We start from the raw sequence: 12,303 nt of genomic DNA, 5'->3' as shown, positions 1-12,303 counted from the left end.
GGACTTTTCCAACCTTAATGAGTCTATGGTTCTATGATTCCACATAAATTTAAACACTGATAGCCATCATTCTTGTACAGGTGCACCATCAGCTAGCCCGGAGAAATTACAGATGGCCATGCATCCCATCCTGTCCATTTCCTGATCAGTGAGGAAGAGGAGGTTATGCAGCATGTGGGACATGTTTCCTTCCACTGTTTTGGTGCCTCCTGATCTTTGAGAAATGATAATAATAAGGGAGAAACCGAGAGCTATCTCTCCTTGTTCTCTGCAAAAGAGTAATGTGACTGATAATTACCAATTCCCAAAAGGGATAAATAAAGCCATACCAAAAAGCTGAAATGACTGAAAAGAAATGACTAAATAAGGAATACCTAAGAACCCCTCCTTGGCCTCTGGGCTTTCTCTGGGCAGTGCAGCCTCTGCTTGTTACCAGCATAGGCTTCAGACGTCTTCATCCAGACATGACTTCATTAATCTGCTGAGTTATGTTTGTCTAAGGACTACTAACTACTTGTAAGTTTTACATTGTACTTCACACCTTTGCTTGTTTCTGACTGCAGTGCTGTGGGTTGGTTTGAACTCTGTAAAAGTTCAATCTCATCCCACGCTGGATGGGGCTTTGAGCAACCCAGTCTAGAGGGAGGTGTCCCTCCCTATAGCAGGGGGGTTGGAACTAGATGGTCTTAAAGGTCCCTTCCATCCCAAACCATTCTACAATTCTATGATTCTATGAAAATAAGGGGTTACTCCTGTCTCATGGATGAGCAAACCCTTTCCACAGGAGTTACCCTTTTAAAGTAACTATTGGGAAAAATGGAAGTACAAACATGAATCCAATAATGTCTCTAGTGGAAGGAAACTTAAGAAATATTGGATCTCCGAAATGTTGTATTTGGCAAATGTGGCATTCTTGTTTTCTCTAAAATCCCAAGTCTATAGTAGAACTAAAACAGTGCAGGGATGGGGGTAAAAGGGAAATAACTATCAGATGTGAAATGTCTTTGGATTGTTTAGCGACATTACCATTCACAGCCACGGAATACATTACTTTTTATTGTAAACTCTGTTCCTTAGTGGAGTATAAATCTTAAAAATGTGTCAATACATGACAAAGTAAATAGTCTCTGGAGAAAAAAAATGTTCAAAACCATCTATCAAGTATAAGAAGTTGATAGCAATTAAAATCAGGGCCGTTTATGTATAAACATAAATTGCAGAGCTAGACTCAAACTAGCCAGTAAAAATCTCGACTGGGTGGAAATTCCAATTGCAAAAGACTGCAAAAAGCAACACCTGAATGTTAAGAAATGCTTTTGTAGATGATACTTTTTTTTTCCTAAGAGACATTATTTTCTATGAAATTTTATGACGTCAAGAGAAATCCACTTATTTATTTATTTTTACATTCGAAGTCGAGCATTTAGAAAAAAAAATACCAGGTAAAAAGAAGGTAGCTGAGATGAAGTATTGCTCATTTTAGATGAGCAATAAAGTGGATTATATTTCAATGCTCATTTTTCCCCAAAAGTGTTACGGAGAGATGGGGAACTATTTTAATTTTTGCAATCATTAATCATGAATATTTTCATAAGGGAATGTAATTACTTTTGAATTACTGTGTGCTTAAATTGAATTATTAATTGTGGCTCTTCAATATGTGAGGCCCTAAGGAAATGGTTCATGTGATGGTGGAGTAGTGCTGGGCTGCAGGTGGACCTGCGTCTTCTTTAGCAGGGTTTGTTGTGATAGAACAAGGGGAGATTGTTTCAAACTAAAAGAGGGGAGATTTACATTGGATGTAAGGAAGAAGGTTTTTATAATTAGGGTGGTGAGGCACTGGAACATGTTGCCCAGAGTGGTGGTGGAAGCCCCATCCTTGGAGACACTCAAGGTCAGGCTGGATGGGGCTCTGAGCAACCTGACCTAGCTGTAGGCATCCCTATTCATTGCAGGGGATTTGGACTAGATGACATTTATGAGTCCCTTCCAATTCAAACCATTCTATGATTCTATGAAGGAAATCTCAATGTGGGATCCAAATGAGGAGCTGGTATTGAGATTTCAGCATTCCTGACACTAAAATCCACCTTGAGTTAACTGTTTACCAGCAGTGGGGAAATTATGGCATTAGAGATGAGAAATATACCCATGTTGGGAGTTTCTTCTCATCTTCCTTACTTCTGGAGGCAGATAAATCCAGCAAGATTTTCTCCATCTCCTTCAGAACAATGAAAGACAAGAGAACTTTGTCAAGTGCTCCCAACTCTCAGAAGGAAAAGAGAGATGGGGCTTCCTCCAAGCCTCCATGCTCCTATTGCATGCTCCTGCTTGTCTGATCCATGGGAACACAGATTATATTCATTATCTTCCAAGAGATGAAGTCATAACACAAGTGAGACGTTGAGATACCATTTCCCTGAAGGTAGCTGATGTGCCTTGGGTCTCTCCCCACCTTTCTTTGTGGAGTCCTCAGACAGGGGAACATCCTCATTCCTCAGCTTGGCAAGGAGAGGGTTGCTGAAGGGTACCTTGGTAACACGGGAGGTGAAGCGAAGCTGCAGGAAATAGCAGAATTAATCTGGTGTTTTTAAACTTAGACTTTGTCATGTGGTCTCTCTGCTAAGGATTTGTGAGAATTTCACAAAATAAGACATGAACAAATCAATAGAGGAACAGGATCTGAACCACAATGCAGGCATTTATTGTCTCCTTGTGCATTAAATTACCCAATTAATGCTTCCTGTTGCCTTAGCCTGTTCTAATAAGGCTTGATGTCGCTTATCAGCCCCTAATCTTCTAAATGATGAGCAAGAACTGCATCTGGATTTACAAGAGCCTTTGGGGCACAATACCAAACTCCCAGAGAGCTGAAGATCCATCCCTGGAATGATGCTTATTAGGGGTTCTTATTCACTACCATTTACTTCACACAGATATTCACTAATAAGATCAGATCAGGCTTATTTATTAAAGTGCTATTAAAATAGATATGGTGGACAACCAATCTCTGTGTATAAAGCATTGCTCAAAAATTAAGCTTTTTCTTGCATAAAACCATCATTTCAGATATATTCAGAAATATTCCTTTGAGTCAATTGACTCAGCCTCGTTTGTGGGCTTATTTTTCCCGAAAAGGTGACCTATAGTTTAGAGATTATTTGAGCGAGAAAAATGTTTCCAGAATTAACTGAGAGTGATTTTTATGGACTGCATGCATAAGTTAACTAATTAGAATAGCAATGTTGGGAAGGAGTTGCTGGTAATGAGTAACTAACAGGGATAAATGATTTTTAATAGACAGTGGTAGTGGCTTCAGCATGATAAATGCTTTCCTGTTATATGATAAAAAATAAATAAATCTATTTTACTTAAGGATCAGGCTCCAGCACTGCGAGGCCAGTGGGGTGGAGGAATAGATTCATTTAGATAAAATGCTATTAAATTGCCTGTATACTGTCCTGTCAGACAACTATCGACCCCATCCCATGGGAGAAATTGATTTCTGTGCAGAGAGCTATGTTCTTTCTGCAGCATATTGTTTTGCTGCTATTGCTCTGGTAATCACATGCTGCTGCCTCTTTTCCTTTCTCTCCCTTTCTGTCTATTTGTTGTGAAAGATTGATTGAGAGACACGAGGGATTTACATTGCCATATTTGCTGCTGTTGGACTGTCTCAATTATTTTCTGTTAAAAACATGAATATTTCCTTTCTAATAATGCACATATGAACTTGCTGAAATGGTCTGTGAGTGGCATGTTAAGGAGGAAGCATTTACCTTTGTTCTCCTGTAGGACTATTGGGGACTGTAGGACTACTCAAATTCATAACATCTGAATCATACAGGTGTTGAAAAGGAACTGATAGGGGATTAAGGATTGCTGCGTAGGTTTGGCTCATCTTTCCATCTTTTATGCTTAAATGCTATTTGTTAGATTTCACTGATGATAGCCATTTTTAACAAGACAAAGCATTGAGATCAAGAAATGCCAAAGTTGAATTTGAATTTTGATTTAAATCTTATGCCTGTGCAGGAAAATAAGACTCAAAGTCTTTAATTGTCATCAAAAAGGTACACATTCAGAAAATACAGCATCAGTTTGCAAAATTAGTTAAATAAAAATTAGTTTACAACAGTTTTAGGACAAGAGGGAATGGCCTCAAGGTGTGCCAAGGGAGGTCCAGGTTGGATATTAAGAAAACTTTTCAGAAAGAGCGATGCTGCATTGGCACAGGCTGCCTGGGGAAGTGGAGGAGTCGCCATCCCTGGAGGTGTTCAGGAACCGTGTGGATGTGCCACTGAGGGATGTGGTTAGCAGGCATGGTAGGGATGGGTTGGTGGTAGGACTAGATGATCTTAGTGGTCTTTTCCAAACTTAATGATTCTGTGATTCTGTGAAAGTTGTTTGTCTGATGAGTTATGTGCCTGATCTTTTCCAATTGTCTTTCATTCTTACATTAGTCTCATTATTACAGCCCACTTCAGTATCATCAATGTTAAAGCAGGTGCTTGAAGATTTGTTTGTGGGGATCTAGATCCTTGCTGCTCTCTGGCAGCATTTGCCCATGAGGGAGTCTTTGCCTGGGAATCAGCTGTGATCAGCTTCCTTGCTCCACTTCACGAAGAAGGGAATGAGGGCCTGCTGTTTACACACAACTGCATTTTGGTAGTCATAGGCTGCTGCACCAGATCTTGGGAGGGAAGTGTGGGATGGCTTCAACAGAGCTATATACCAGCCCAGACTTGAAGATGGTGCATCACATCAAACTGATGGTTCCATCTTTGCACATGAACACTAAGCCTATGCCAAATATCCAGAATTTCAATGCTTTTATGTTTGTTATGCTGGATGGTCAAGGCTGTAAAAGCTGGTGATCCTTAAAGAAAAACAAACAAACCAGGATGAAGCTTCATATTTGCCCTTTTCCTGCCCGCCTCCTTTAGTTTGTAGTACTGTGTTCAGTTTTGGGAACTTCAATACAGAAAGGACGTTGGGGTGCTGGAGCACGTCCAAAGAAGGGCAACAAGGCTTGTGAAGGGCTTGCAGAATATGCCCTATGGGAAGCTACTAAAGGAACTGTTTAGTCTGGGGAAGAGGAGGCTGAGGGGAGACCTCATTGCTCTCTTCAAATACCTGAAAGGTGATTGCAGGGAGAGTGGGTCTCTTCTCACAGGTGACAGGTGACAGGACAAGGGGAAATGGCCTCAAGTTGCACCAGGGGAGGTTTAGGTTGGATATCAGGAAAAACTTCTTTCCAGAAAGGGCTGTTAAGCACTGGAACAGGCTCCCCAGGGAGGTGGTTGAGTCACCATCCCTGAATGTGTTTAAAAACCATTTGGATGTGGTGTTCAGGGATGTGATTTAGTGGTAGGTTGCTAGAGTTAGGGTAGTATGGTTAGGCTGTGGTTGGACTTGATGATCTTGAAGGTCTTTTCCAACCTGAGTAATTCTACGATTCTATGAAAAGGGCATAAAATGCTGTTTGACCACATTCACAATGGCCATGTGCCATCGCACAGAAGCCTTGCCAGAGTAAGGCCAGAGCCTCCCTTTCCCTTCCCTCTCCAGGGGCTGGTGGCACCCACTCCAGATGTTTGAATACAGCCACACTGTGAGTATGGCACACTGCAAGCACTGTGCTAATCGTGACTGGGACATAAGTGGAAATTCTTGGTGCAGAGATATGGCTGAGACATGGAGATTTCCTGAAGGAGAACAGAGACAGGCTGGAAGAGAGGCCAAGAATCACATATGGATTATTGTATGGGAGAGTCCACCCCACATTTCTCAGTCAGACTCACAGGCTCCTGAGTCTAGTAGGTATCTGTGAGTCCTAGATATTTATTTTTTTTTACTCATAATAGCTTAGGTTTCTTTTCATTTCATCTGGACATAGTGTTCTTCATTTCTTCTCTTTATATTCTACATAATACAACATGAATATTACAATAAGATATCTACTGCAGTAATAGTAATTTGGCAGTAAATAGCCAGTATGCAGACATGGAGCTTCATTCTCCCAGGCCAACGTTTCTTTGAAATTAATTTTCTATGGTTTTATATACAGCTCATGTCACATCCTGCTGGTCCTTTACAACTACAGTTACTTTTCTGTTTTTTCCCAAGATAGCCCAGTGTCTCTTAACTCCTCACCTTAAGGTATAAGATTGCCTCTCCTTGTTTTGGGATGAGGAAAGGGAAGGAGAGGCTGCACTGTGTGGCATTATTAGAAATACAGAAGAAGGGAAGAGACAGAGGAGAGAGGATGAGGAGCTGGAAAGATGGAAGACAGAAGAAGCAAAGGGGGGATATGTACTTATGAGCATGACTAGGAAATGGACAATGTTGTGTGATCTGGGGAAATGGCATAGTGAGAGCACAGCTGAATGAAAGGAGTCAGGTGAGCCAGGAACAGCAGGAGGCCCAAACAGTGAGACCTACACCAGAGACAGTGGTCTCCCTTCCTTGATCTAATCAGGTATTACCCACAGATTACAGGGGTAGTTTTTGTCTATTGGTGACCAAGATGATGATAAACTAACAGGATCTTGAAATATTAATGTGAAAGGAATCTTACAAATAGGAGATGGATACAAACATTAGCTGGATTTATAAAGTATGACATTTCTTGAGACCTGTTGTCATCTGATTATATGTATTTTTAATTAAGTAAAATTTAATTTGATAAGCCATTAGAAGTACATCCAAAAGGAACTGCTGGATGCCCTTCATAAGAGTTTCTGGTCTTCTCTCTCACAACAGGGCGAATTTTGCTCTGTGATCACTTTTTGTAGAGTAAGCAAAGCAAGCAAGCTACTCGAAGAGTCTAGTGCTGATAAACGATGGGCTTTTGTAAACTGTGTTCTGGAGTATTGTATCTTACATTTATTGTCTTGTGCTTACATTTGTCTGTGCTTCAGAACACAATTAACCAGGGAAGAACCTGGCCCTCTTTCCCATCCCCATCCTTGTCCCCACTAATTTCATGCAGACATCCACGATTTTAACAGAACTTTTATTTTGGAGAGTGAAAAATGCTTTGTCTTTCATGTCAGGTACAGGGAGAGCAAAGAAGGGAAGATGTCAAATGGATCTGTCTGTAAAGGATGAACAGTTTGCAGGATCTGCTCCTGGACCGATGCTTCTTTCTATTCAGCGCCTTCCTCCTTTGCCACCCATTGCTAAGGACAAACACAAAGAAGCACAAGAGCAATTTAAAGCAATGTTGGAGTACAGGGTAACATATGGAGTATCTAAGCATGGCTTACAAAGGTTCTCAGGACAGAGGAGACCAAAGATTTGTGTTACACTTTGAAATACACTTTTTGAAATGAAGTGCTTCAAATCTTTTTCCAGTTCTCTACCAAGCCTCCTCTGTATTAGGAGGACTCTGACTTACAGATGGACTGGATAGTGGAAGTTGTGCCACCCTTGGGAACTCCGCCTCCAGAAGAGATGGCCTCATTGGACATCATCTGTGAGGCCCTGGAGCCACCAGAGATCCCACTGCTGGTAAAGCCTGAAGAGTGTGTCGAGCCTTTGGCACCTGGAGAAGTTACAGAGGAGATGTTGCTGTGCTTTCCTAAGGAGAGGACTTCACAAGATAATTGCAAACTACCATTCTTTTCTAGAAAAACAATGCTAGAAAATGTGTCAGAAGACAAAGACTGCTAATTATTTGACCTTTTCCATCAGTGCACTGCCTTTTAGATGGCATCCTGGTGAAAGGACACCTACAGTATTTTATGGACGTTGCTGGAATATAAAGAAAATCTACAACTCTGTCACGAAGACTGTTTTGATTCATTTGGTTGTCCAAAACAGTTTGGGCAAAGTATGTCTCTGCTGGAATTACAGTTTTCTGAGGAGCTGCTGGAGGGACATGATTTAGTGGGAAAATTTCGGTGGTAGGTGGACAGTTGGACTAGATGTCAGAGGGAAGTTCTTCACAGAGAGAGTGGTGAGGCGCTGGCACAGGCTGCCCAGAGAGGCTGTGGATGCCCCATCCCTGAAAGTCTTCAAGACCAAGTTGGATGGAGCCCTGGGAAAAGTATCCCACTGAAAACCCTTCTTTTCCTGGGAGAAGTATAAAGCAATACCAATGACAAATGCTAGTGACAACCCTTAAAACATTCCTGGAGGATGCTCAAATATTTTGGTGATGAGCTTGTTATAATGTCGTCTGTAAAGTGATACTGAACAATACTCATGCCCTGCTGCACGTGGGGGAGGGTTTCCAGCCTGAATAGAAAGGTTAAGAAGATGAGTTTGAAGAGCAAGAGATTTCAGGAGCACCTGCGGAAATGAAATCAGGCCCTTTTAGCTCTCAATCAGGCAAAGAACGTGTGGCAAGCTCTCCTGCTGCAGGGAGCCAAAGCTCACACCTGTCTTGGCAATGTTACAGAGCAAGTATTTTTCACAGGGATAAAAGCTCTTTTGGAGTGTGTCCTGTAGGCATGGCTGAAGTTTCCTCTAGTCTTGTAAATTTATCTTCACCAAAACCAGTGTTTTTCCTGAAAGCGTATAGTTGGTACAGATATTGCAAGAACAAAATAAGGCGGTGTCCAATGTTTTCTTTGTTTCTCTTTCTTCTAAATATTCCCAGCATTTGAAGGGAAGGATACAAGCCTTCAGTTTTTTATTTGAGAAACTGCAGCTTCATGCTTTCTGTAGGACACCACTGGCTATGGGCATGCACACTACTGCTGTACCACCGTTCTCTGTAACAGAAGGCAGGGTACTGCAGCTGTCTGCTTTATTACGATATTAGTGGTGGTTCCTGTGTAGCGGGTTCTGTGCTGATAATGCAGCGGGGTGCCTTAGAATAGCTATTCTTGCTCTTCAATCCCTTGGTCCTCCTCTTCTCCTGTCAGTCTCTCATATTCTGTCCTTCTGCTGTTACCACCCCATACGCTCTTTGCTACTGAGTATTCAATAAGCACTTTATTCTGTAACCTAAACTCACTGATCAAATTATACAGAATAAAATTTAAACAATAACTCTAAGGAGTCCCACACCGTACCTCTTTAAATGACCCTTACGCTACTTACTCTCTCAGAGTCTCATGCTATGAAAAACATTGTCAGCAATGTAAACCACATCTAAAAAAATAACTTACCTCCTCTCAGCCAGGTTTATCACCATTTTACTTACTAAAAGATGGTGCAAATCTAGACCCTGGACAGCTTACCTGGCCAACCACTCATTTTATGGCTGGAAGAGTCAGGCTCAGCACCATCCTTCGTAGATCTGTAGCTGCTTACCACAAAAAGCAGTTGGCCAGCTGTTGACCAGCTGACTAGGAATTTTCCAGCAGCTGACCAGCAGTTGTCAAGTTGATGGGAAGCTGAGCAATATAGCAGAGATCCCCACTTGTTGCCAGCCCACAGACTGCTGGTAAACGTGTTCCTGGTATGTGAGAGTTGTGAGTCCAAGACCCCCAGAGCAGTGAGGGGTTTGAAGCCTTTACCCAAGGTCAGCCTCTGAACCACTGTGTTGCGGGGCAAATCAGAATCACATGGGGCACTCTTCTCTGTGGGGTTATGTATACCCAGAGTGTGCCTGCTGAACCAGGTCCCATGGGTAGGACTAGCAGACAGGATGCCTTGTGTATGCATCTTGTGGGACGTGGGGTTAAACAAGTGCCAAGCTGCTTCTATTGTCAGATCAGGATTGCCCTGTGTATGCAACAGAAAAACAAGCACCTGCAGGGTTAGCTTGCATGAGGGCCAGCTATGCCTATTTTTAGTACTTGGATACACGCTGCAAGGATGCATATATTCCTTTGTGAATTTGGCTGTCAAACTGCAGTTAATTCCCCTCTGTTATGGAGTCTGCATAAGGTTTCATGCTTTCTCCCAGTATGTGTGATACACATGGGTGTGTAAGAGCAAAAAGCAAGGGGAATCTGATAATTTATATGAAATGCTGGTACACAGATCGTGTTCTTGCATACATGTATGGATGCTTCCTGCTAGCATGACTTTCTGTATTATTGATGACTCCTAGTGAATTGGAGAGACAGCACAAACTTTGAATAAACATTGTCCCAAATCTCATGAATACTACCTATGTATATATACTCATGCATATGTACATTCACAGAAAACCTCCTCAACAGCATCCCACTCATAACATGCAGTTTCATATGTGAATCTTCTGTCTTCAGTGCAATACAGGAATGTAGGAGAGAAGTGATTAAGTAACAAGCTTATTTTCAAGGATATAATTCCATCTGGCTCTATTCACTAAACAAAACAAAAATCGCAAAGGAAAAAAAAGTTTCTCATACCCATTTCTTGTAGAGTAGCAGTAGCCCCTCCAGAAGGAACGCCTCCCCCAAAGGATTTTGCCTCACCAGACATTACTGATGAAGCAAGAGAACCTCTTGCAATACCGGAGGAAGTGAAACCGGCTTTGTGGACGTTCTGGTCAGACATTTTGCCTGCTGAAGGTGCAGAAAGCTGTTCACAGCCACCCCTTTTATACTCTGTCTAGTTAACAGCAAGGAAACAAAACTGAAACTGGAAAGTATCTGAAACCTCCAGTCACTCAGGAAATGAAACTGACCTTCATGAACATGCTAGATAATAAACAAACAGCCTTATTTTACAAACAGCCTGCATTTTTAAAAAGGGTATTTCCTCATTTTAAGTGTTAATGTGACTGTGAAAAAAAAAGTAATAGACAAAAAGGGAGCAAAGTAGTGCTGATGCAGAAACTGCAAGCTGAGTTTGTTATAGTGCCCAGGGTTCAACTGAGATGCAGATATTCCCCCCACAAAAATTGTTTACAGGGAGTTGTAAATCAGAATACAATTAACATAGGATGATAGAAATTAATTTCATTATGGAAGGAACTGTTAGAGGACTTTGTGTCATGAGAGCAGATTGACACAGCTGTTTAGTTCTTCTTTGTGCAAATCCTGTTAAAGCTCCATCTTTAATGAGCAGGACATGGCATATGCTCCTTTTATTGCAGCATTCCTTAGCCAGTCGTTTAGATTAGATAGTTTAAAGATCCATAAGTCTCCTTCCTTAGGTAAAAAGGACTGTCTGGTCAGTTCAGAGTAGCACAGGAAGGGTTCTCTCTCACAGTGTAATTAATACAGAAATAAGATCAAACATTTTCACTGTTGTGTAATGCCCTTATCTTGTACGTGATGGGTTATGAAACAGACTTTGCTACTGTATGTAGTATGTATCTGAGCAGTGGGATACTTGCCCCATGCACTCCTGAGCAATACTGATCTCTGTGTCTTCGAACACTTTTCTTTTATTCATTTTTATTCTTTAATTCAGATGTGTTTGTCTTATTTAATTCCAGTATGGTTGCTTTTATTAACCAGTCTGCTTGCATTAGGTCTTCTGTCATGATGCATCTTCATCCTCCCAAATCTCTTTTTATCTCATCTCTCATTTATAATTTAAATTATTTAATATTATGAAACATCTAAACTTACACCTTCAGTGCAAGTAAAATTTCATGTAAGAATAGGACAATTATGTTGTAGGCCCTCTTCAAGTCACAATATAACAAAAATGCCACTTTCTTTATAGGTATTGCTGCATATACTTCCTTCAGAACCGCTAAAATCTTTTGGTGCTTGGTTAATATCACTTATTTAACATTCCAAACACTCCAACAAGAAATGATGATAAAATCTGGCAGAGCAATGGGGAATTAAAACTTCGTGATGGTGCGGAGAGATACTGCATATGATGAGTTTTTACCAAATTCTAAAACACAACAATTCATAATGAATACACAGAGCTGTTTAACTAAGAACAATAAAAATTAGATAAAATAAAAGTTTAATTGCAAGTGAAATGCCTCAAGGCAACTCATGATTGATAAAGACACTGGTGAACTAGCAGGCAAAGGAGGAATTACTAGTAGTCTCCTAAAGATAAGGTGAAGAAATTCAGTGTAATAAGGAAATGGAAGCTACTGAAGAGATTCAGGGAAAGTCTTTGCTCACAGGTTGCCCAGAGGTGGTGGATGCCCCATCCTTGGAAACACTCAAAGTCAGGCTGGACTGGGCTCTGAGCAATTTCATCTAGCTGTAGGTGCCCCTGCTCATTGCAGGGGAGTTAGACTAGAAGATCTTTAGGGGTCCCTTCCAACTCAAACAGTTACATGATTCCATGATTCTAAGTATGCCACAGAACAGTCCGCAGGCAGATGACTATAATATCTCACGTTCGGTTGCAGTGAGCTGGGTGATAAACACATCAGTAGGCAGAGATGACACGGTACTAAAAACAGCTGACCTCTGCCTACCTGTATGCTCATCATGA

At 41.2% G+C, this 12,303-nt stretch overlaps 1 protein-coding gene across 1 annotated transcript; it reads right to left on the bottom strand.

Annotated features, from left to right (window-relative positions):
* Positions 7,000-10,514, bottom strand: LOC110394831 (interferon alpha-inducible protein 27-like protein 2B). The gene is made up of 3 exons (XM_021388875.1): positions 10,296-10,514; positions 7,403-7,549; positions 7,000-7,184 (listed from the first exon to the last, which is right to left on the bottom strand). Exons 1-3 carry the CDS (start codon positions 10,441-10,443, stop codon positions 7,156-7,158), a joined length of 324 nt encoding a protein of 107 aa, XP_021244550.1. The 5' UTR covers positions 10,444-10,514; the 3' UTR covers positions 7,000-7,155.

The sequence above is a fragment of the Numida meleagris genome, chromosome 2 (assembly GCF_002078875.1).
Source record: "Numida meleagris isolate 19003 breed g44 Domestic line chromosome 2, NumMel1.0, whole genome shotgun sequence".
NCBI classification, from domain to species: domain Eukaryota; kingdom Metazoa; phylum Chordata; class Aves; order Galliformes; family Numididae; genus Numida; species Numida meleagris.
Note: the sequence above shows the minus strand (reverse complement) of the source record. Positions and strands in the feature narration are given on the sequence as shown.